Source organism: Lagopus muta, chromosome 17 (assembly GCF_023343835.1).
Source record: "Lagopus muta isolate bLagMut1 chromosome 17, bLagMut1 primary, whole genome shotgun sequence".
In the NCBI taxonomy this organism is placed as follows: domain Eukaryota; kingdom Metazoa; phylum Chordata; class Aves; order Galliformes; family Phasianidae; genus Lagopus; species Lagopus muta.
The window spans coordinates 10,347,985-10,374,708 of NC_064449.1; the positions used below are offsets into that span (position 1 = coordinate 10,347,985).

Sequence of the window (26,724 nt, forward strand, 5' to 3'; positions counted from 1 at the left end):
TAGGATGCAAGTTCACCTATCATCATTATTTGCAGGTCATAAATCTTTCCCATCTTCCAAAGGCCAGAGATGCAAAATGAAGCTTGTTTTCAAAGACTGCACTGCCAGTAGCTAAGACAGATGCTCCTCAGAACAATACCAAATGAGCTGTGGAACGCAGGCTGTTATGGGTTGGACCTTGCATGCAATATATCAGGCTTTTAATAGTCGAAACATAGCGCCGTGCAGGTAAGGTCTATTGCATGGTTTGTGGAACATGGTTTGTGAGACGTTGCTGAGCCTGATAGAACAACAGCTGAGCAAAGCTTTGAACTCACACGAAGTACAGCAGCTGTGGCCCACACTCACAAAGTCCCAGCTTGGCAAACATCACATTTCCCAAATAAGAATACATTGATAGGCCACACACAGAAAGATGCAGGTACATTTCTGCATTTAGCCATGTTTCCCACATCATGGTTTGGGCTCAGTTGTCCACTACTGTTTTTCATGGTTGCAGATAATGCTTGGGAAGTTATGAAGGGGAACACAGAAACAGAATTTCCCCTCCCATCTTTGTGGTCAACTTAACCCAGCCCAAGTCATTCCTTAGCAGCAGCAGCCCAGAAAAGAGAGATCCTAAGAGGGCTGAAAAAGCAGTTTCCCCAGTGTAGAGCTGGTGCTCCACACATAGGGTACAAGACAGCAGAAACTTGCATGAATTTCCAAAGGAGATGCTAAGCAGTGGCAATGGCAGGTCTCCACTGAAGAAATTCCCATCAGAAAAGGCAAAGGGAGCATCAGAAAGAGGACTTCAGCATTCATGCCTGGGTCAGGGAGAACCATTTTTAAGGGTAGTAAGAGAAGGCTGTTATTTTTGATTCAAAGGAGCAAAAGTCTAGATAGTCAGTCTGGCTGAGCACAGAAGGAGAAATGGCACTTCTTACAAATGACAAAGAAAACGTACTCTGTCCACTGCCTGAAGAAAATGAAGGGAATTTGGGGCAAGGCAGGGAAGAGATGGTATCTAGGTAATGGGCCCAGGTCAAACTAAGCACATTTCCCATGTGTTGCCTCTGATATTTAACTACTGAAGTAAGATGCAATGATTTCATTTCACTTTCTTTCAGGCAATACAGCATGGTAATTTCTTGGTCTTGATTTTGTTCTCCTTTTTGACCTCCAGCTCTCTGCATTTGGATTTGTAGGAGGAATTGCATTTCCTCAGCAATTTTTTTTTTTCCTGTAGCCACTGCGAATAACAAAATGATGCTATTTCTGCTCTCAGTATTCCCAGTTCTGCTGCTATTTGCTCTGGAACTGGAGCTCTTTGCTTTGGCCATATTGACTCAGGCTCCCACAGCCCAAAGCTGCACATTAGTACCATTTGTAAAATTGAACAGTTACTTACTGAAATACTTGCCTTTTCACACACAGCCTGCACTTACAATCAGCTCCCTGTGAAACCAGAAAATATTCCGGAGAAAAGTGAGTAGGGCTGGCTTTTCTGCTTCTTTTGGTTTCTCCCCTCATCTGACAAAATGAGAAACAGGAAATCCCTGGGTAGTGACAGTGATGCTCTGGCTCAGGCACATGAAAGGTTTTCTCCCTTCACCAGCCCACAGGACAAGTAAAATCTTTCCAAGTACATAACAAAGCTTATCAGCATCACCTCACCTTAAATGCTGTGTACTGAGTATATCACAGACTGTATAGGCATCTTATAACACCCGTATTTTCCTCTCTATCTTCTCCATATTACTTACCAAAGAAGCTTTGGCTGCTAGTTGACAGAGCTGAAAAATCAATTGCAGTTTGCTCAAATAAGACTTAAGCTTTGTGCCTGTGGAGTAAAGGCAGACCCCCAGTGCTGGGGAAGGGAGGAAGCCCTCGGTCTGAATCCACAGGTGCAGATTGGCAGCACGCTCCAGAAGGGACACAAAGTGGTAGCAAAGCCCTCCTCACGGTGCTCCTGGGAGGGCCAGAGCAGAGGTTCAGAGGGCGTTTCTGAGTCACAGCACTGTGGGGCTCACGCAACCTCTGCGCTGCCAAAGTCGCCCTTAACCTTAAGGAGCTCTCCAGGGAGCATGTGAGTTTGCTGGAGCTTTTGTCCCAGAATAGCCAGCTGTAGCTTCAGCTGGGAGAGGAAACAACACAGAAAGCCTACATATTAGAACAGCTACAACTGAGGAGGAAATGGCCTTTCATTAATTTTCCATAAGTGGATTACACCAAGCAGAGTGTAAACAGTCCCATGGGCACCAATTACCAGGCTTATTCTATAACTGAATTGTCCTAAACAAGCACCATTTTAATTTGAATATCAAATACTTTACACAGCAGGAAAGAGAAAGCATAAACCAACCTAACAATGCATTTGTTATGGATTTCTACAAAATTGCTGTGGAAACCTCTGTGTCCCCACTGAATTGGGCATGTTCTTTCCACATACGCTCACGCTGTACTCCTCACTCAGTCAGATGAGAGACAGCTTGGGCACGTCAGCTATCACACAGTTAACAAATTGCTCCAGAATTGAAGGAAGGGTTGAACTAACAAACAATACTAATTAGATTTGGCATGATTCCCTTTCTTTTTCTCCTTTAAGAGATTAACCCACTAGACAAATTTTCTGCTTCTAAACATTCTGATAGAAATAGCCTTTAGATATGAATTTAATTAATGGAAATGAATAAATACCTCATACCTCCAGGAATGAGTGAAGACAGTGGCATTAAAGAAACAACACAGCAGTACTCCGATCAGGTCCCTAGCATTAACAGAAGCAGCACGTATCAGCACAAAGATCTCTGGCATTCTTCTCAGTTCCCATCCCAGCCCCAGTTTTTCCTTCTTCCCCTCAAAACCCAAATCAAAGCAAACCAAGAACAGTCAAATAAGAAGAACAGCCCATGAAAGCACTTTTGAGTACAGCCTAATTTTCGTTAGGGGGAAAGTTTCGTTATTTGGAAGTCAGTTCTCCTGTCATAAGCAATCTCAGCAAAAGGCCAAAGATTAAATAAATTAAATTAGAAACAAGATAATCAAACGTTCTGCTCTGTCCAAACGAAGGTGTAGAACTCTAGGGGTCAGTCTACCACTTTTTAAATCCTGGTAAAACAAAAAATGTTGACCTCATATTTGTATGCAGCACAGTGGTGTCTATTACAGATCAGCCCTGCTAAGTCTTGGACTCACTCAGAAACACTGAAGTCATTTCTAATTCTCATTTGTAGAACTGAGAATTTGTAACCTATTCAAGCTGAAGAAAACGTCTAAGGGAGAAGGTTGTCCCAGTTTAACCAATTTAATTTTCAAGTGAAACTGAGGCATGCATTAAGCCATTTACCCACTGAAGGTCACCCAGAGTCTGAGGGATATCTGCTGCTGAAAGGGCTGCTGCCTCTTTGTCTTCTCTCACATAAACCATTCATCCTCCAGAAAGAGTAACAATGCTGGGAAAAGGCATCAAAGAACATTTCTCCTGGTCTAAATCTCCATCTTATCAACTGACAAGGCAGATCTGCAAGAAGTTATTCAGAGCCTTTATTGGTATAAATTCAGTGTTCCTGACACAGGACTCTCACCACTGCAATGTTCCTGCAGACCAAGCTGTAAATTGAAAGCAAAGTGTTCTCTGTACATTTCTTGAAGAAATAACTTGGTTCCTAGGTGAAGACAATATTGTTAAATGTCTTTGAACCTCTGAATACTAAACAGCCCTTTTTTTCCTGACAGTATATTTTTGTTCTATACATCTATATATATTCTATATATTCCATATATGTTTGTTCTATACATCATATAGATGAATGAGCAGGAAAGAGCAGCCCTCTGGAAACTCGGTTTGGTCTTTGCCCAAAACCATTATTCATTTCCACATGGCAATGGCAAGCACTGCATGTTCTCTATTTGCATCTACAACACTGAAAGGGAAGGCTGTAAAGAAAAAGGGAGGGAAGGGTGGGTGATTTGTACTCGTAAAACAGAAGCTGTGAGGTTTCCTCTTCCTCAGTTTCAGTAAGCAAAAGAATCTCAACAGTTACTTAAATTGAATAAACTGTCTTATTTAATAACTAGTATCCAAAAGGACCAAGGCTCTGTGTCCTTCCATTAATAGCTACCTAAAGGAGGGCAGAATTAAGTGAGGTGGATCAACTGCACCCTGAAGGAATGATATCACTGATATCATCTAGCAGCTGCAGCATCACAAGGCCTCCAATGCCTAACCTAGGCTGGCTGCCCCAATGCAGCAACAGCTGTTGGAGCCCTGCATCCTTCACACCTCTCCACTCCACATCTGCAGATTAAAGGAAACCATCCAGAGGGCTTGATGCCTAAGTATACGTGGTGCCCAGGAATTCTTCTGCCATCTGTAATTCCCCAAGGGCCAACCTTTGTCCTTCTGAAGCTGCTTCCTTGCTCATGCCTCAAGCCAGCCTCCAGCCCCATAATGCCACAGCCTCCAGGCACATCACTCCTGTGGAATACGACTGTATTGGCATGTTGCATTTTTTCCACCATTTCTAAAGGCTAAAGCATAGCACATGGTTCCCAAAAATACAGTAATGATGTCAAACACTGCCAGGTCAGCTTCCAAATTCTACCACCTCTGTAGAAACAAGAAGGGAACCGCAGGATATAATTTTCAGTCCTTCCCATGGCTGTCAGAAACTCAAGCAGCTCTCATTCCTTACACATAGCTCCTTACTCTGCTTGCTGCCAGAGTTTGGAAAGAGCATGTGCTTTTATTCAGCCCCATTCATTACTGCCCACCCCACAGAAAAACATGGCAGACCCCTGCTGTGACACAGACTTCTTGTGGGGTCTTGACCGGGCCACTTCACCTCAGTTCTTCACCTGGGAGGCATCAAGTTCTTATTTCAGTAGAGCACAAGAAAGAGAAAATACAATTCCTTTACACAAATAAGTTACCAGACACGGGATTATAATGATAAAAGGATGCCCCTATATTTTCCAGCTGATTGGCTGTGCATGCCATACTACAGATGTCAGCATGTTCTGTTCTCAGTGGCACAGTTGCCCTCTGGTTCCTGCAGCCAGCACTGAATCCAGGCAGCCTGCCTATCTATGGCTGCGTTAGCTTCCAAGCCACCTCCCTAAGTCTCCAGCTCAGCGCGTGCTGTGACATCCCATGGATGAAAAATGGGAGAAGCAAACTTCAGGCTGAGTGGAGAAGCTCCCTCTGTATTTATGAGCCTAAGTCCAACTTTTAAAAACTCTCTTTTCCCCAGTGCAGTTTTCTTCAACGAGAAGTCATGGTTAAAACACAGTAGCTGCTAATAATAAAATGGTCAAACAGAAAGGATAGATTTGGATTTTTTTTTTATTTTTTTTTTCCGATCACTACCAGCACAGTGAAGTAGCAAGAAGCACCAATAATTTATTTACTGGTCTTCAGTACTTCATATTCTGCTGTTTTTCTATCCTTAAACAAGACCCTGCGGGTTTAATTAAGATTTCAGAGGCAGCTTGGGGGATATGATTCCACTCAGTCTATGTCATTTATTCCATGTTTTCCACAGATGCATGGGGAAAAACCTGCACGCCACAATAAATCAAATATGGTGCCGGTGAGTAATGCACCAGGCATGGGAGAAAAATAAAAACCCAAACAAAATACCTTCTTCTAAGGCTCTGATCCTGTAAAAGATGACCACAGCTCTGAAGGAAGTCTACAAAACCGCTCCCTGTACAGGGCAAGGCAACCCTCCCAACTTAGCGCCCTGTGGGCATCGTTCTTCACCAAGAAGGAGGAGGAAGGTGTGAATGGGTCCCCTGGCATTGCTTCCTCCTTCCCCACCACCGACTTATCTGCAATATCTGTAATAAGGCTGGCAAGTCTCACCTGACGTTTGAAGGCCCACAGGCAGTGAACTAATGCTATGATCTGGGCATATCACCTAGAAGCAGGTTTTCAAAGCAGTATTCAGACCTCTGAAGATGCAAATAGACCCTTGTAAAATCAACCGAAAGACTACAGTCTGGAGGCAAGTTAAGTTTTAAGTATTTGGCTCTTAGACTTTATGTCTCAGTATATTACTAGCAGTACAGGAAAGCAAGGATCTAACCTCTGAAGAGACAGAATGGAAGTCTAGAAAGTGCCTGGATCCTGCAGGGAAACACACCTGTGCATCAGGACTTGCCTTTTTCATCAGGACACAGAGCAGGACTGGGTGTCATGGCACAATCTGACTTTAAGAACTGATGTAACAAAAGGGATTGCTCGGTTTTTTTCCCACCCTTTTGATGAAAGCCTGAGCTTGTCAGTCATTTTCTTCAAAGTCCAGAGGCCAGAGCTTCTGTTTGATAAAACAATGTGTTCAAGTTGAACACAAAATAGCCTGCAGCCAGATTAACCCCTCTTTTTAAGGTTGCTTTTGCCACAATTGGTACTAACAAAATCAAAACCTTCTACCTTCACTTTTCTCTGACGCAGTGAACATGTTCTGTCCCCATGAAGTGCATGCTAGAATACATCTTATATGTCGCCCCAGCATTTAGGGTTAAATCTGCCACCTGTCTCTGTCCTGACATCCTACACTGTTGCCAGAGGATCAGGAAAGGCTCAGCACTGTCCCTTTAGGAAGGCTGCGTGCACACTGACTGCTGTGCCTCAAGAGGGAACTCTTCTTCCCAACTTATCTGTCCATTGGCCAGGATTGGGCTGGGCAATCTGCAGCCATCAAGGTCTTTTTCTGGGCAGGTAACTAAGGAGGAAATCATGCTCAAGCCTTTCTAACTGGAACTGAGCCACAATCCAGCTTGTCCTCTTAGGAGTATTTACTTGCAAAGCATCCAAATTCAGAGGTTATTTTGCTGTGGTGTTTTGCACAACCACATGCACATCATCACTTCCTGCAGCTCTCTTAGATGAGGGGCTTCAGCCTGACCCACACAGTATCTCAGCAGAATGCTACAAGCACTAAAAGATTCAAAGATTGGGCTTTTAGACAGCTTAAGATCAATCCACATTTGAGTAATAAAACCAGAGCTGCAGAAATAACAACTGAAAAAGATTCCCAGCCTGAAGGCCTCTGTCTAAATCCATAGGCAAAAAAACCAAAACAACACAAAAAACAAAACCAAATACCAACCAAGAAAAAGCCCACAAAGCCCCGAAAAACTACGTCAGCTTGGAGGTCACTGTCTTTGTATTTTTCATGATTTAAAAAATGGCTGGCTTTATTTTCTCTCCCTGTTGTTTGTTTTTTTTTAAGCCAACATCTTAGAAGGCTGAAAGAGAAATACATTTCTTTATCAGCTCCTTGTTTTTCTCCTCCTCTGCCACCCATGCACAGTACTTTGCTTATTGAGGTTCATTCATGTGTAGGGGCTGCTGGCATTGATGTATTTTGTTAGCAGGGTGGAGGGATTTGTGCTTTTTTTTTTTCCTTTGGGAGCAGACTGGCACATTAATTCAGTCTGACAGAAGGCGCAGATGAAAATGATGTTAATTTTGTAAGCAGAAACAATCAGCCAGGCTCCCCAAGCCTGAGACATCACATCGGTTAGCACACTGACAAGCTCAGGACTCCACGACTCTCAGCTTGCCTCATTCTGATTATAAATAGAAAGTTTTACTCTCTTTTGAAGAATATTTTAAAATTGTTGTCATCCTAACATAAAAATTAAGTTGCACTCACAAGCATTCCTACAGCACTGCTTGTCATGCTTTCAGCTTGCTGTTGAAAATGGAACCTTACAACATCACACAACTCAGTGTCCTTAAGGAAAATTGAGAAAGCTCTCTGAAAGGACACTGTGGTATCTCTCACACAGGGAGGATGAGGAACATTCTGTGAGCACCCCTTACGGCAAGAGAGACAGCTGCCAGGCCTAATCAAATCAGTACAAACATCCTGCTCTCATCCACGTCTCAAATTAAGGTAATCACCAGAGAAAACAATTTAGGGCAAATTCTGATAGAAGTCAAACTATTGCATACACAGGTGCAGCTGTTTGTAGCCCTGTATTCCTGTAAGAAACCAGAACACTTTCACCATTTCCAAACCTGACTCTACCACAAAACTTATTTACACAATCAACAGCACGGTTCATCTGAAGGTGCCAGTTCCCCACTCTCTTTATAGCCATCTATATGCAGAGCAGACCAGGAAGCGATCTCTAATTACTGACATTTTCACCAGCTAGGCATGATCATTTGATCAGCAGCCCAACTGCTCTCAGAGCAGAGAGAGAACAGATGGGCAACATACATTTCAGCAGACAGAAGGCGAACTGTGCCATACGTACAAGTTCATCACTTAACGGCATCCCTTAAAATCGTCCTCTCCAGTGCTCACACGGTGCAGAAGGCTCTGAATCCAATTCAGTCTCTCCAAACTCCTCAGACTACTGGCATTCTCAAAGCACAGCACCAACTCTCCTATCTTATGGGCTGTGAGGCCGTGTCTCCCAGCTTTTCAACAGTCAAGGTCAGCAGTCAGCCAAATTTTGCTTGGTCAAACAGATCACTTTGCTAAAGCATTCAGCACATCCAGTGATTCTGCACTGTGCAAAACCAAGCCAACAAATCATCTGCCTTATAACAATCTTCTCTGCTGCTGAATGTCCCTTTCCAGGCTACCTAAAAAAAAAGCTTCTGTTTGGGTTTTCTGAGAGTTTTTGTCTACTCTAGAGAGACTGAAAGCTGTTACACAATAAACACAGATGGGGTTCTACTCCAGCAGCACTATGTTGGATTTAGCATCCCTTGCCCTCCCAGCTGGTAGAGAACTTCCTTTCCATCCAAATTTGTGTTTGGAAAGCTATGCACAAGATGTACCTCTCCATCAGTGGTAATTTTATTGTACTGTATTTCCACTAAGCAGTATCTCTGTAAACATCAATACTGTTGGGCTCTAGCTAGAAATTTAAGACAGCCCCAAGATGGGATAGAATTGTGAGATGGGATTGATCTTGGTACATGTGTCTTATGCTAGAATGAAGGCACTTTGTCTTTATTGTGCAATATTTACTTAAAAGAACACGCATGAGGTGTCCCACAGCAGAGACTCGTTACACTCTAGTGTGAGGCAGTCACCAAAGCAAATGCAAGGAAAGGTTCAGGGTTGATCTCTCTCTTTGCCTCCTCACCAAGCACCACACTGAATGTAATTTTTCCTTTCCTCCCTGCAACCCCCAGTCATGGCCCTCCTGCTGCACAGCAGGAACTGAGAGCTCCCTCTTCTCTCACCCTACTTCAGACACAGGGCTGCCACCCACTCCTGCATGCATCATCACTAACTCTGAGTGGAAACATCTTTTAACTCAAGTATCTCTCGTGGATATTGCTGCTAGCCAATACACATCTTATCCAGCGCTTCAGCTTGCGCACCAAGCCAGTCTGAATTATCTACATGCATGCAAATACGAAGGATTAATTTCAGACCTCCTCTCAACACATGCAGGCGCGTCTATTTGAACAAGTTTTCATGTGTAACACCTGTCGTCTGCCAGGGAAAAGGGGCAGTGTGCGTGATGTCTTGGGCTCACGTGGAGATTGCCTTGAAACAGGAGCTTGCTCAGACATGAGAACAGTATTTCTGCTGAATAAACATACATTACCAATGAAGAAAACCTAGAAGAAATCTGGGAATGTTGAGAGTTTCAAACATCGCTTACGGTCTCTCGTAACACCGCAGATATTATCCCTTCCTATTTGTTATACGGGTTTGGGAGAAAGAGGAGGGATTGCTGAAAATTGGCCTTTAAATCTGGCATCCCCTGAGAAAGATGGTCATGCTCTGAGGTTTGTGGTATTACTTGATAAGCGGTGATTAAACAGTAATCCCAAATTGTAATCAAAAAGCAGCCGAGGTTCTGAAATTACTTTTCACTAAGCTTTTTCCCCTTTCAAAGACAGCTCTGTATGGCAAAAGATAATAGAACCACAGACAGTGTTCTAATTTCAAATATAAATTAATGGATCAAATAGTTTCAGAACATTTTTCCTCTTTTGTCTTTAATATCACATCTAAAGTGGGTCTGTATATTTTGTTTGCTTGCTTTTTGCTGCAGCAGTTCTCTAAGGAAGGACACCTAACATATATATCAGCACAGTCTGAAGCGGCGAAAAGTTTTCCCCCTTACCAAGTGAAATGCTAGCTAAAAATCAGCCTTACCTATGCTTTCCCAGCCACTAAGATGTCAGACTGGTTCATGTGATTGCTAGCAGCATAAAGCCTTTCCTAACTGAAATGACTTTGAGGTTCTGAGGCACAAAGCTCACGCTGACTTGATTTCGCAAGTGAAGTTTACTACTGACTTCAAGATGATCTCTGCAGGATCACGGGATGAAGACACCATACAGAGAGGTTATATCCAATAACTTCAGCCCATTCAGCCAGAGCAACTGGTGTGCATTCCTATTTCACTCAACAGATGAAAAACACAGGCAGTAGCTCATGACACTTTGATTTTCTACATAGCAAGTGGTCAAACGAGTAATCAGTTTGTTTTCAACAATGTTGTTTCTGGAGAAAACTATTAGCAACAGGATGGTGCAAAATGCATATTTTTTAACATTTCAGAGAGGCAAGTACAAAACTCAATTGAAGTTTGGAAATTTACCCTAACACTGTGCAATGATTTGTGATTTTTTCCCTTTATGCTGATCCTGCAAGAAGGCAGAAATAAAAATCACTGGGCTGTAAAAATCAATAGTGATGCTTTGTCCTGCGTAATACAAAAAGAGCAGAAGTTTATCGTGCTCAACTTCAAGATTTGTGATAGACAGCAAATGGTATCTGACCACAGGGGGAGGAGCTCACATCTCTGTACGTCATGTCTGACCTCACCCAACTCAGAGCCTTTGTTAACTGCTCAGTAAGATTGTGCTGCTCCTTCCACACATGGTCCTTCAGCTCTCGCACCACAGCCGTTTATGTTAGAGAAAACGTGGAGATTTCCATCCACTAAATGCTACTCGTGGAGTTAAAGATCTCTCCAAATCAGCAGCTCACCGTGCATGGCGCTTCAGCACACATTTCCTTGGGCCAACTTCCTCAGGAAACAGGGCCAGGTGCTGAGACGTGGTGGGAGCATGAGTCAGTCAGACCCTGAGAGCAAAGTTTACACCGGGCCCCGAGCCCAGCAACCTGTGGGGGCATTGCCCTCAGCAAGGCCAACAGGAGGAGAGGCTTCCCATGTGTGCTGGTTAACCTGCCCAGCCAGGGAAAGGTTCACTGATGAAACTGAAGGTCTCCTTGATACACACAATTTGATAAAGCAAAGCTCTAACATGAACTTTGCCAAAACAAATTCTCTCTGTGATACAAGTTTCCCTTCTGTTCCTTTTAACAACAGGGTAGTGAAGATGAAGACAAAGCACATATTTTATCCACAGATTAAATGAAGCCCTGGATTACAGATTGTAATTGAACATAATTATTCCAGATTTAAAGTTGCCCTCATGAGGCAGAATTTGCCCCACAGAGCAGCATTAACACAACGACAGTGGTTGTGCAAATCCAAGCATTCTGTTTTCAAGCAGCTAGAAAAACATCTTCAATTTCTTGCAGAGGAACAAAACAAATCCCAAGATACCTTTATGTTTTATGCCAGTCTATAAAACTGGCAAAGTGTAAACTCTATAAAATGGCTTTTAATCTAGCACTAGCTTACTTTATACTGCGTGATACAATCATCTAGAACAAATGTTGGGAGTTAACTTTGGAAAACAAAAGACGAAACCAAAAAAATCCTCTCACAATATATGAAGGGGGAAAGAAAAGGACACAAAAAACAAATCTCCCAGCTTTCCTCTATAATCAAAACTAGAAATCAACAGAAAACATTATCAGCAATGCTAGGCAGGTTACTCTTTTTCTCCATAGAAGGAAAATTCCTATTATTCTTCGGTCCCATTAGTGCTACTTCTCATGTCAGTAGGTCAAACAAGACTTGACTTGAAGAGAAATTTTCATATGCAAGACCTGTGAAAAATGCTATTTACTGTTTATCTCTTTATCACTCAATCTTACGATCTACTTGTGTAGTTGTCTTGAAATAAATGAAGTACAAAAAATGAAACAGGAAATGCATAAATTGGACTCTGTCAGAAATCATAAAAATTAGGACTATGTCAACAAGGAGGACACAAAGGCAAAGTTCACATCCTTTAAGGCCAAAAAATATATATATTCTGGGTAACAGATAAAGCTGCTGAGCAGATATAGATGCTGTGGGGACGTGAACTCCCTGATTGTGTCTACAGGCATCAGTTCCCAAACTACAGACCATCACCAGTGAGCAATATCCTCAAGAAATAACCCAGCAGCTTGTTATATCATGATATGCCAGACTAAAACATCGGCTTTGCCACACTGCTCGCACGCAGGAGCTGAGCCAGCAGCCCATTTGTGTTTGTGATCATGTACAAACTGCAGCTAGCACAAACAGCACAGCACATGTCACACACTCGGTGTGTGTTTGCGCTGTCTGGGCTGTGCCTTTCCCTCTGAAGGACCTGGCACACCGTAAAGCCACCATTGCTGCTCGGTCATATCTAGGTGGGAAAGGCACCATTCAAGTTACAGCAGAGCTATTCCATGGAACATTTAATCGCACCGTTTGGACCAGTGAAAAACAAGCTGTTTTGAGATGGATGTGTCACACAAACCAGAAGTATGGCACATCAAAATGGCTGTGTACTGTGCAATAAAATAAAAGAGAAATATTTCAAAGACAAAAGTGACTTCATTACATTTATCTTACCAACATCAAAAAGTATTTGACTTATCAGAACAGGTTTTCTTCACCCTCCTCTTAAAGATGAACACGAAATATTTTGTATGCCTCAATATGATTTGGAATGTTATATGAATACCCAGAGATAAATTCTTACTGTGAAGCTTGATTTGATGGACTTGAGGAGAGAAAGCCTGTCTTCATGTGCTGAACAGTCAGAACAACAAAATAAGGTAACTCAACCTCATTCACGTTTGTCTGAAACAATCAAAAAAGAACTCAAAAGGCAGAAGGAAACATGACAGTAAGAAAAGGCTTAGAGGAAAATCTTACTTGGTTGGGCAGAAAAAAATCTGTACACCCTAGAGATAGGGGATGGGAAGAGGGGAGGCTGAGAGATATACCAAGGAGTGCTACAAAACCTTCAGCTGTCAGCCAGCGTGGCACAGGCAAAGAGTGTTCTTGTGTCAGTGTTGGTTTTGTTTCTGGGATTGTTTCCATTGCAATAAATTCAGTTACAATGTATTCATGACTTAAATATACCATGAACATTCCTGCTTGACTTCCTTAGGACATGTCTCCAAATGTGGACACAGACCACACAGATCACACCCAGGTGCACTCACACCAGATATACCATACAAAAAGCTGGCTAAGGCTAGAGCATCATTCAGCTGTGCTCATGGTGCTGCACAGCAGGATCTTAGCGCACCACAGGCTTACAAACGTACACCAAAATGTACACCAAAAGAGCGGCACCGAGCACGATGGAAGATCAACAAATGGTGGATCATGGGAAAGCAGGACATTATAGCCTGACAAAAATCAGTGGTCTAAGCACATATATACTCTGGCTGTGGCCAATTTTTCTTAGTGTCACAGCAAATGCCACTTTGAACAGTATAATTTAAAGAAACTAACAGTAAAGCTCTACAGACTTAACAGAAAGCTTTTCTAATTCATCTCAGAAATCACAGGCCCATGTTACAGCACTTTATATATATTTGTACATATAAATATATGAACAGAACAGCTGTGTGCCCAATTCCACCTCTTCCTGTAAACAAGTGAATTAGGGTCATGATTTGCAAAAAGAAGAAGTTCTCTATATTCAGAAGGTAAATAATGAATCTGACCTACTGTTCTGACCTAAGACAGCGCAGGCTGTCCCTTATCCATCACTTACTCCTGTAAGCATGCAGAATAGTAGAAAGCAGGGAGTAAATTAATCATTTTCTGCACAGTACAGAATACGGACTGCTCTAATGAGTGGCTACTTCTTTATAAGATAAGGTTAATCAATACAGATAATTAGACACTTCTGCTTAATACATCTATGTCACCGGAAAAAACCACCAAGTCCCACCATTAAGTATTGAAACACAAACACCAGGACAAATCCAAATGGTTTAAAAATGAGTGCAACTGAATGACAATCTTAGATGAAAAATACTGCGTGTTCCACTCCCACCTGAGCATTTCCAAACCTCAGAGGAAGCTCCCTGTCACAGTGCACCACAAGGTTAAACCTTCGCGTTCCACTGGAGCTATGCTGGCTTCAGCGGGTTGTTAAGCATACAGCAGTATTTCTCTAAAAAGAGCCAATTGTCAACTCCCTAGAGATGGCAGCTGGCACACTGGCAAAAGCAGCCAAGGAAAAAAACAACTCTGTTTAGGGTACGAAGGACCAATGACAAAAAAAAAACCCTTAAAGAGGTCTTCTTCACTGTTTTTTGGCCATTTCTATGCAGCAGTTACAAACCTGGAGGTTGACCAACCTCATGCCAACTCCATAACCTCTGCCTGCTCGGGCTTCCTTTGATGCAAAGTATTTAAGCAGGGAGACTTTCTCCAGGGCACAAAAAGCTCAGATCTGCCCTACATTGCTCCTTCTTTCCAACTGACTGTGGCTCCTACAGCTTTTATTTTTAATTTCTATGAGTTACACTGTTCAGCTCAGATCACTTCTTGGCTCTGAACAGGAAGGGCAAGATAAACCTCCTGAGCTGACAACATAAAATCTATAGCGATGGACAACCAGCAGATCATCCAGCTAATCTCCACTTGTCCCACTTTAACTGAAGCTTTTCACAAACCAATATTGATCCATTGTTCCACAGCCACAAATCCGCAAGTAATTCTCTGTGAAAAGCAGCCCTTCTTCTTGGGGGAAAAGGGGAAGCTTTCTTTTTAACCAGATAACAGCAAGTAACATAACATAAAACAAAATCAAAATAGAGTTAAAAATAAAAGTAAATCTTCCTGCAGCACCAGCAGCTGCACAGGCACATTGCTTCTCCCCCCAGGCCAAGCTCTCTTTCATGAAGTCATACAAGCATAGCTTTTGCTTCCATTTCCACCGGTTAACATTTCATCCCCAAATTGGTTTTTGGTACACCAAAGCTATCTTGTGGCCTCTGAACATCAATTTTACTTTGCTTACAGCTGTGCTAGTAGGAACTGGGGTTTATTCTCCTTTTCTTGCTCACAAAGGCACCTTTTCCACAGGACTGCACTATAAACCTCTGACTTTCCTTTACTTCTCTGAAGCATTACCCTTTCTTGGCATCAAAACCAAGGTAACAGTGCTGCAACAACACTTGAGTTGTCTTCCCCTCATTTCTGCAGGTCCCAGTACACAGCAACACATAGCAGTGGCTGACCAGAGTTGCAGGGATGGTTTATTGTTGCCTACTGAAATAACTAAGTTTAGCTTCCATAAATAAGATAAAGTACCAGCTCTGCAGGGAGGAAAAAACTGAACACAAACAACCAAAGCCCAGCAGGAGCCCCTATCAGGCAAAGCTTTTACAGGGAACAACTGCTTCACTTTTCCCCTTCCCACTTGAACCACACTTCAGCACAATGTTATTCGTACAAAAGCAGCTGAATGCCAAGAAAAACAGTGAAGTGTCGGGCGGAGGGAGGACCTGGACAGCATTTTGAGTTGACAGTAGGAATAAAAAGCCAAAAATGATGGGAAAAACACAAGTATAACTTAACCACTCCAAGGTGCTCCACATCTCAAAGGGAAAAGCAGATGATCACCACCTGATCCTGAAGACAGTGGATTAAATATTTTTTCAGGTGAACAGACATGGACAGACCAGAAGAAGAAGAAGAAGAAAGGAAAGATCAGTGCTATTTTTCAGTATCGCTTCTGTTGTTGTTCACACTCTGCTCCAAATTCTGAGGTCAATTTCATCAAAATCAAAATATCAGACCTACCAGGATTACTCCATCTCCTCTCACCACCCAGAAAAGGAGTTTAATTGCTTTCATTATCTTTGGAGCTTTATTATTCTAATTATCTGTGTGGTTTTATTATCCTCAGTATCGATCTTTCCTTCTAATGACTCCTATAATTAAGACAGGAAGATGTTAAAAATATCTGCAACAAATGGCAATCAAAAGAGCGCAGAGCAAACTGGCCCCAGGAGCAATGGAGAGAGATGGGACCAGATACTGGAAAAACTTATAAGACCCAGAATTTTGATTCTAGAACTTGAGAATCTGGATTTTGCTTTAGTGCAGTGGGTTTTTTTCCCCATAGCCATCTCTCTGACACAGGTAGCTGGACTGCAAGAGTTTTGAATGGAAGAATTTTTTTCTTCTGCACCTGAGCTGAACTTTGCACCAAGCCCTCCTTTACCAGGACCTACCATTTGTGCGAAGGATCGGCAAATGAATTATTCAGTCTTCTGCATTGTTGCACTCTTCTCCTTCAGTGAAGTTATCGTGCCATGTCATGTTTAATTTTGAAACTCTATTTTGCATAGTTTCTTCTGCAATTTGCATGTGCTTTGCTTGCATTTCACATGCAGGCATTTATAGTAAAGCAAGAACACAAATAGTAACACAAATATGATTCAGTGACATCTAGTACAGCTGTATTTCTGTACAAATTTGGTCTCGTTCCCATTAAAGCAAGTAAGATTTGATGCTATACAGCAGTGGAAGTAATGCTGAACTCATTGGCTTCAGTGTACTTTGTAAAACCTTTCCAAAAAAAAAAAAAAAAGGAACACAAAAATAAGATAATTTTGCAGCAAGAACATGATTAGCTCTACGATGCAGAGTAATAATTTTCCTTAAACTGCCTTCACAAAAAGGCCACCATTGAACATTTGCATAATAGAACAGACAGACATTACAATCTTACAGAGCACACAAAGAAGCTTAAAAAAATTCCTCAAGTGCATTAAAATACAGGTTCTCGGATTCTGAAATCTTTCCCTATCACTTAATTATTTGAAGTTGCTTTCAGGGACAGTTTTTGGCATATTTTCTTAAAAGGAATTCTGTAGCCAAAACTGAAAGCTTGATGATCCTTATCCTAGAGGGGAACGGAATACTGAAAACAGCTCAAACCAACATAGGATTTCCCATGTCTTGTCTTCTAATGGACGCTTGTAACTCTGAACTAAGCCATTCAAGTGTTCTTTATGCTGACATTGCAAGATCTTTTGCAGCTGTGTAAGCAAGCACTGGTGGCAGAGTGAGGCTTCACAAAAAGAAGCACCACTGCCACAGCTGCTAGATGGCCCTTGCTGGTCTTCTTGGGTGCCTTCAGTAATGCAAGGCCGCAGCAGTGAGATATGCTACAAAGTCCTGTTAGGAACACAGTGTATGTAATTGTTACAGTCCCAAGAGTTATTTGTATTGTATGCAAAATCCCTTAGCAAGCGATGGGGACGCACCTCATATCAAGCTGAGTGCTGCTGACAAAAAACTATCACGATACCTCCTGACAAAGCACAAACGGTCATTTCATTCCTGAGGAGGTACATTTTCAAGCACCTCTGCAGCAGCTAATGAAATTTCCGAGTTTAAATCTAGGGTCTGTCTCAGAGAATAGCAGCCTGGCCAGACACTACACACTTTGCATTGTTCATTTCCTATTCAGATTCTGCTGGCTGCACACAAATTGCACACTGGAAAATTCAAAGAAGCCTTCTGCACTGTAACCCCTTTATCACCTGCTTGAGTAGATCATTGTAGCCCATCCAACGTGACTGTCAATTCATTTTTAGGCTTCACTCTTAAAAGCAGAAGCATGCCCTCAAAGCCTCCTGGCCTATCACAAATGAAGACTCAATCTGATTTGTTACTGCTCCAGTATGACCAAGTCACTCAGCCCTTTCCCCCAAGGCCTACTGAAAGCCAAAACAAAATCAACTTTGTGGTAGCAGAGGAAGGAGGAAGTTTGGAATTGGTTTTCTAATCTGCCATAACTTAGAGAATGAATAGGCAATAGAGGCTTGTGGTTAAGTACCTCAGAATATTGACAGGCATATGAGGTGCGTGTAAAACATAAGAATAGCCGAACAGATAAATCACTCAGAGCAGTAGCCAGCTTCTTTCATTATGAAACCTGAAGTGTGTACATCTGTGCACAGCCAGTGGTTCTCCAGGAACAAGAAGAACATGCTTACTTGCCAGCCCAGTTTATTTCTTCAGTTCTGCTGTGGGCCAGAACTACACAAGTAATTAAAGTTAAATCCCGTACCAAAGAAAAAGGAAGATCCTCTAGAGAAGATTCTGTATCAAAATCATGGACATCATAAGTTAATTATTAGCTTCAGCATGAGGTAACTGTGTGACCTAGCCTCCTCTCTGCACCATGCTCCTCAGTCATGCACAGGTAATGCTTGCTTCACTCTTTATCTTATCAGGACTCCAAGTTTCTCAAGGCAGAGACCACGCTACCAAACAGCCCTGTGACTCCCAGAAAATGAACATAATTCTATGTTTTTTATTGTAAGATAAACAAGAAGAAATAATCATGAGGGGACGTCATGCAAAAAATGCTATTCAGATATTTTAAGGCCATTGCCTCTGTAACAGCTTTAGAGCTCATGTAGATCTTTGTATTAGTAAATCTTTGCCGTATAAAGATACCAAATAAAGATGTCAAGATAGGAGTAATATATTTAGGCCTGTCTATAGCTGTTATGGTCTGTGCCAGCTTCCACACCTTTGAAAGAACACGCACAAGGCCTCTGAAAATAATCCAGCCTAGATAAGAGCATTTGTCAACAGTTGTAAGCTGTTCATATGAGCAAATGGTCATAACGTGACAAGGCTTCCCAGACAGTGAATGGAATGAAGTCTTCACAACAAATCAAAGATGAAAGTCCTCTGATAACCCAAGCAATAACACAAAAGCCGTACTGCTGCCATCAAAACAGCATTGCTCTGAGAAACCTCCAGCGCTAAAACGAGTCATATTGGCTTCCACTTGCAGAATGGATCCAGAGCTGTTTCAAATCTGCTAAAATTACAAATCACCCTTCAAATACAGCACTGTTGGTGCTCCAGAAAAGTTATTCAGAAGACACTACTAGATATCTACGATATCGGAATATTCTCTTTTGGTGTTACTAATACACAGAGCTAGATCAGACCTGTTTTGAGTAGGTAAGATTGTTCTGCTTTACTGAATTATTGCCAAGATGCACTAAGAACTTGTATTTGTTCAGTGTTTGCATTTTGGAAAGGCATTCAGCTGCAGCTGAAGTTGTGAAACCCTGGGTTGTTGCCCTGTGCAAGCTTCCCAGTAATGTTGCCTCAGGGGTTATCGCATAATTTAAACAAACGAACCCACCTTTATTTTGTCCTCTGAACACACCAGGATCTTTTAAATGCTCTTAGTTGTGTAAATCAGCCTAGAGAATGACACCCTGCCTGTACTGCCACTGCCTTTGCCACCAAAGGAATGACTCTGATAACATGTGTAAGTTGATGAAGGGTAGGTAGCACCAACATGAAGCATACAAGACAGTGGCCTTTATCTTGGATTCTCTAACATGCTGAAAACAGAAACCCATGTTGAGAAGGCTGCATGCTAATCAGCACAGTGCTTGGTGATGACAAGAAATTGGCAGCTCATTAGCCTGGACACCCAGACACGTATCAAAGTCCCAACAAGGAAATCTAATTGTAGCATGATTAATGCCAATCATTCAGTCTTTGCCAATCCCTCCATTTGTTTCCAAGGATGGCATTTTTCCTCTCTGGCATCCATATTGTAGTTAATGCTGTGGTGCTAGGAGGCAGAAGGAGAAATGAAGGAATGCGTGCATAATACCAGATGGAAAAAGAAGAACGAAGGCTATAAGTTGCCTATGAAACGGAGATGATCATAGGCAGTGCAATTAGCAATCTGTGCATCTGCTTCACTATGGCTCCCCAGGTCAGAACACACTCACTTTGCTGCAGCAAAGAAGAAAGTATTTCTTTACTACTGCAGGAAGATATGAAGCAAAAACCTCCTAAAAATCCAGTCTCCAAAACAACCAATAGTGGCAAACACAAGAGAACCCCACTACAGTATTAATGTTACTACATTAGTGAAGACAACAGCAAGGAAACCAACTCACAATTATATTGAAGAGAAATATTTTGCCTTTCTTGGTTGAAGTTCCATGAATGCTGTAGTCAGCTGCAGCAGGAAAGATTCCCTTGGTTCAAACTGAAGTCAGGGCATTATCACACCACAGATTTCACCCACTTCTTTGCTTGCTCTGGTCCATTTCTACCTTTCCACGTGTGCCCAGAAATTATTCTCTCTGAAGACTACCATGCTGAGACTAACAGGCAGATTTCCACCTTTACCCAGCAAATATACACGAGGATACCTGAATCAAAGATGCTGCACAAAGAAAGATGGGAGGACACCCTAATTCTTTGGAACTGATACACCAAATTGATTTTCACACCACTCAGACCAACACACCTTGGGCCAGACTTTCCATGAAGGCTACAGTCCAGCAAGTCCATGACTAAATGCTGAAGTAAGGATGGGTTTATCTGAAGTAGAGAAGTGCTCCTTCAAAATGGCAAAACACACAAAATAGCATGGAGCCACCTAGGACAGGAGAAGTGATGAAATTCTCTGTATCACATTCAGCACTTTCTTTTTTCAGTCTTCAGGTTTTAAATGAACAAAAGTCTCCCAGGAATACTGTTCATTTTCTGTATCTGTTCTGAGTGTGTCTCCATGCTTTTTTTTTTTAAACAATCTAATACATTCTTAACATGAAATATCTAATGCTTGTTGCACAAATGTGTAATAAAATATAGCCCTGTGGCTCTTCTACTGTCAAGTGAAATTGAATCCATGTGAAGCAAATGTACAGCTTTAAAATTTCTTCATCTGAATGTTCTCATCTTTGAAGGGAACAGCTCTGCTCTTCTGTCCCCAACAGAGCAACAGGGATTTAGAGGAGCAGCAGGAGGGAATATTTCAGCATTGGTTTTCTTCTTTCTGCTCAGTGTTTTGGATAGCAGAGTTGTACCCTACTGCACTGAAGAAAACGAATCCTTTCTCAGAGGCATTGATTTTAGTATAGGCAAATAGAAGAAAAGCAGCCCCAGACATTTTTCAAAGGAAGGAAACAAAGAGGCTTGAAATATAGCACAAGGGATAGCTACTGCTAAGACATCTTCACTTAGCCTAGATCTCACATCACTCACAGACAGTTCACTACCACATACAGAAGGAATTATTAGTGGCTGAAAGGGGCCACAACAGCATCTCTGAGGAGCCAGCCTTGTCCTCTTCCCAGGAGAAACAGCCTTTTGGCAGACAACCAACATCTCTAAGCTTCTGGAGGTTCATCTGAATTGTTCCACTGTTCCACAGCAACAGAAGAGGCCCTTTCTGTACTGTCTTCTACTGAGCAGAGGGTCTCTAACCCTGTGTTTGCAGACACGGCATCTGCAGGTCACACAAACCACCAGGCTCTATCTGTTGCAGAGTCAGAAGGTGGGACAGAGCAGCCACAGCACAGTGCAAGCAAGGATGTAGGAGAAGCCAGCTGTAAGAGTGAATACAACACAGGTTTGTATTCTTGCACGCTGAGGACTGAGTTGGTCCCATAATGCTAAATGGTTTGTGCTAAAGCCTGCCGGTCCTCACTGTTTACATTTCAGCATTGCTTGCTGCAGGGTATTGCAGAGTGATAAAGTATGGAAAGGTCTAAAACACTGGAAAAAACATTCTGAAGAGAAATACTAGGCAGCACTCCCTGTCTGTGTTGTGTAACACCAGATTCTGGGAAAAAAACGTAGTTGCTGTAAAACAGGAGAGGAAGTTAAGTCTCCTCTCCAGGGCTCACAGGTCCGATTGGTACCGGCCTGGTACTGCAGACCACCTCACCAAGGCTGATCTGCTATGAAGTCTACATAATGTACCACTCCACCTTTGGTCTCATCAGTGGCACCCTACTAAAGCCACATGGGCACAGCGTCATCCAGCTGGTGGGAAAGGAGTTATTGTAGGGGTACCTGTTGTCAGGATGAGGTTTGCTCTTGGCTGAAGCAACACTGCAGAGTAATCCCTTCAATAGCTGTATTTTAAGCTGTCTCACCTATTTCAGTCAGTATGTTGTTCTGGGAGCCTTTAGTAAAGCTCAGCTTTGACTTGTCCCTTTTCAACAAGTGCACAGTGTTTCACCTACATTAACAACACACTCATAAGATCCAGCACAACACAGCCGAGTATCTGATGGCCAGCACAGAGCATTGTCCACGTTGTTTCCTTTGCCCTTTATGACTGTTGTGTGCTACCAGTTTTCAAGCACAACATGATCACTTCTTGGCATTTTAAAAGTGCTGGATGGAAGGGTAACAATAAAAAATTCTTCATGCTCAGAGACTATCTATGAAGTCCTAATGCAGAATAACACCAAACTTTGATGTCTGCCCCTAGAACTCCCTCTGCATTCTACTGTTTTGTCCACCCACAGTTTCTCTTTTTGTTGTTTGCAATTGGAAAGTGTTTTAATAGCTCTTTCAAGTATTGATTAGGCCAGTACTAGAAGAAGCGAGGATATGATTGATGAATATACCTGCTCATTTAAAATAGGTCTGAGGCAGCAATGAAATTAGTTGCTGACTTCAGTAATTTCATCACAAAATTATGCTCACGTAAAGTGGCAAAGCGTATTTCTGCTGTGCAGCCAGAAAGTCAACTTTTGATGCTCACAAGAAAGAAGAAATTCTGCATGTGACTACTTTACAGCAACATGAACAGTTTAGTAACCATTCATGCAGGAAAGGGTAGAAAAACTTCTGCTTTTTCAACCAGTGATAAATCATCCCATATAGAATTTATGAAGTTGTTACATGCAGACTGAAGAAATTACACACTTTCTCCTTTTCCAACTACACGTTGCTGATAGAAAGAACTACAGTGCTATATACACAGAGTGAAAATCCATTCCGAGCACCATGACACATCGATAAGACAGAAGTTGCCTTTGAAGGACAAAAAAAAAAAAAAAAAAAAAAAGAATCTCTGCCTTGATTTTGCTGGGTTTCTGATGCAGCAGCAAAAAGGCTTTCATGGCTTTTGTAGCAGTTTTAGGCAGGCAGCCGCCTAGACAAATTCAGATGCTTTTAAAAGACAGGTAGGTAGAGATGTTGCCAAAGTCTGTGAAAAGAAAGGCTGGCCCCATGTTTACAGAGCCCCCTTCTTTTCTCTAGAGGGATTAGAGCCCTCGGGTGAAAAATTTGTTTTGCATTTATTGGCAGGCATGCCATGCTGCTGAGGAGATGAGCACACAGAACAGCCCTGTAACTGTACCACACTTGCAGTACTGCAGCACTGAGGCACCTTTTATCATGCATCTTTAAGCCTGGGTCCTAAATGAAAATACAGACTGAAACTCTCCCTGTATCCCAGACATTCATAGCCCACAGGGCAGGTTCACCAGCTGATCAGTGGCACTGCTCCAACCCTTTGTTCTCCACCCTTGGTACAGCATGAGCCAGAGGTAGTGGCACACTGCAGCAGTCGCTATTCCCTCTGCTCTCCTCGCATAGCACACACTCTGTCACCACCATTCTCTTGATTTTATACAGTTGATTTATACCAGAGAAAGCCTTAATACAGATGCAGTTAAAGCAGCAAAAAGGCTTTTACTGGTACCGTCTGTTTTGGTGGAGGAAGTGGAGTTGCTTCATGTCTGTTGAGAAACTTGCCAAGTATTTTAAACCCTCTTACTGGAGAAGCTGCCTGTGTCAATAAGGTACTTTGGCTGGTCCATCGTGTACCATTTGTTAAGTGTAGTCACTCCAGCAAGGACTTTCCAGCATATCACAACGCTCAAAGGCAAGTATTCAAGCAACAAGCAGACTAGGAGGCACAAGAAAACCAAATAAGAATAATTCTATCTTGCTTAGAGCTCTCAAGAATGTTTCACTGGGACAAACACTTCCAATTCCCCCTTGCAACGAAGACAAAATGATCTCTTCTGCACACAATACAGATGATTGCATTGCACAAGCAGTGCTCACAGCATCCTGAGCAATGTAAGATACGGTGCCGCGGCCTGGAGGAATCCAGAAGACCTTCGCAAAGGCCAGTGCTTGCTCAGTACTCTGCAGGCTTTTTGAACATTCCAATAAGTGAGAGTGGTGAAACACTGGCACACGTTGCCCAGCAAGGTGGTGAATGCCTCCTCCATGGAAGCACTCAAGGCCAGACTGGATGGGGCTGTGAGCAACCATGGAAGCACTCAAGGCCAGACTGGATGGGGCTGTGAGCAACCTGGGCTGGAGAGAGGTGTCCCTGCCTAATGCAGGGGGTTGGAAATAGATGGTCTTAAAAATCCCTTCCAACCTAATGATTCTATGATTGTCCCAGCCACTGACAGAGAGGAGGTGAAATGAGACCACTGCTGTGACAGGGCAGGTTTGGAGACCTAACAAGCTAATGTATGCTGTAGAACTAAAACAAACAATGATTACAACCTGCATACTAATTCTCTGGTTTTGTATCACTCAGCACTTGTGGTCCCTTCCCTCACACTCAGAAGAAAGAGGTCTGATGCACATTTAACAAAAACTGAAACACCATCAAACAACAACCTCTCTCTTCTTTCGTTGCCAATCTCTTTATCTTACAGCACTGCTGTTTACAGAGAAGAGACAAAGGCTGCTTAGGGATGCATCTTTAAAAAGTAATAAGGGGAAGGGAAGGAGCAGATATCCTTGAGATCAGATGATTCCCCAAAATGTTTGATCCTTCAGATCAAATGCAATATTATTCCTCCCACTGTGCGTGCCTGTGTGTATTAGCACCAGTTTTCTGGCAGAGCAAGGCAGGTACTGCTGTCCTTAGAATTCCTGATCACAGCTGTGGGAGAATCACAGAAGCCGGGAACAAACACTGTCCATTAAAAGACAGCCTTGAGTTGTTTTTTTTTTTTGACTGTTTTCTTGCTTTAGGCTGATACTTTGGTGTTCACTCAAACCACTGAAGTCTCTTATCAGGGACAGCACAGCATAGAACATAAAATAGAAAAACACAGGCAATTTGAGTTTCCTTAGAAAATATTAGAAGGCAAACTTTGAAATGTCTTAATTTTAAACTTCTTTCCCTTCACAATTATCTCTCCCTAAAAGAAAATTGATGACAGTGAAGTGACAAAAGAAAGAAGAAAAAACAAGCAAAGAATAAGAAATTAAAACTGGGGGAGGCAGAAAGAAAGAAAGAAGGAGAAAAAATTACTTCCCCAGGGCTTCTATTCTGCTTTTTCATACATATCTTCCTAACCACAGCACAGGAAAATGATCTTCTATTAACCACATTAAACTCAATCATCCATTAAAAAGTATTATATTAATACCTGCCTCATGCAACAAAAGATCCCTAGGACAACTACATCCTTCCCTGTTGCAGATGCCTTCCTTGATGAATTCCAGTTCATATCAAAGGAAAACTTGGAATAAATGAGGGCCTGTATCACCCTCCTAGCAAATAGTTATGAGCTGGATTTGCCACTGATATGAATGCAATGAAGTTTCCAGTCCAGCACACCTCATTTTCCTTCCCCATCATTCCTATGCACTCTGCTGCTCACTGGAGGAAGCAGTGTGCACAAGCGTGACACCACACCTGGGGACCTGACCCATCTCAGCTGCCACAGATCTTCAGGTTGCCCTTACTGGATCTGGACCTGCAGAGAACAGAAAACCACTTCTCTCAGCACCCTGTGCAATTCCCAGACACAGAGCTGCCAAGCACAGCGCCGCAGAGGAAGCACCTGCATTCCCTCACATGTTACCTAACACAGCTTTTGCCATGCCCCAGCTCAGCATTTGACTCACTTGTCAGACTACAAGAGATGAAGAAACCAGAGTCCTCCTCTTCATCATTTTACAGGCCTTGCAACCTAAACTCATCGGATCAACCTGCTAAAATAATCTCATACTTTAAACTCTTATTTTGAACTAGTTTTGGTTTTCAGGTAACCAAGAAACTCATCTTTATTCGGAGGCAATTTCTTTTACAGCTGCCTGTAATCTCCCAGCTTCCAGACTGAAAATCATTTAAAAACAAATGAGCTTCCCTGCAGATAAAATTCAGAATATCTCTGAGCTTTCATGATAAAACCAAAAGGCAGCGTTATGCTGGAAAAAGAGATGAAAAACAGAGGAAACCAGGAAGTCCCATAAAGTTCAGAATTTAACCTTAAGGCTAGAAGAAATGGGCAGAGAGTAAATTCTTAATTTCCATGTGCCATTTTCTGGAAATGTGATGAGAGCAGCAGCAGAACACATATCTTGTTAGTGCTGCTCATATTCTTATGTGGCTTTGTATGTGTGTGTTTGGTCTCCAGTTGGGCCTCGTGCCATCATCTATTATATATTCACAGCTCCAGACTTCACAGCCAAGATTTTCAAAAAGCTTTAGTAGCTCGAGGTGCCTCCAGCACTGAAACATCCCGAGGCGAGCAGCTTGGCAGCACTTGCAGTAATGGAGGCCTTTTTGAAGGTTGCATGAACTGGATGCTCACATGGAATGATACCCCCTAAGCACCCCATAATCACCAGCAGAACTTACTATTCTTATCTTTATTTCAACTCACATTCATGCTTAAAGCCTGCTAAGAGGACATGAAGAAACTGCGCATCTTGCTTGTCTAATGCCAAGAATTAACATAAATATATTATTCAAATTTTCAACTTTTTTTTTATACAGATTCTTACAGACTTGCAGGATTCTTGCTGTGTATGTGT

General features: G+C 42.3%; 1 protein-coding gene across 8 annotated transcripts in view; it reads right to left on the minus strand.

Annotated features, from left to right (window-relative positions):
• GALNT9 (polypeptide N-acetylgalactosaminyltransferase 9) overlaps positions 1–26,724 on the minus strand; it is a 189,019-nt gene that overhangs the window by 144,999 nt on the left and 17,296 nt on the right. For 2 of the 8 annotated variants that reach the window (XM_048964551.1, XM_048964550.1), the window contains exon 1: positions 8,257–8,468. The exons of 1 other annotated variant lie outside the window; for it this stretch is intronic. Coding sequence is in view for 2 of the 7 variants with exons in the window: in XM_048964550.1 (XP_048820507.1) it covers positions 8,257–8,264 (8 nt within the window). In the remaining 5 variants the exon portion in view is untranslated. Of the gene's footprint in view, positions 1–2,686; positions 2,750–8,256; positions 8,470–10,967; positions 10,983–26,724 lie in introns of those variants that run through there. 5 more of the 8 variants (XM_048964554.1, XM_048964553.1, XM_048964549.1 and 2 more) reach the window with 4 other exon arrangements.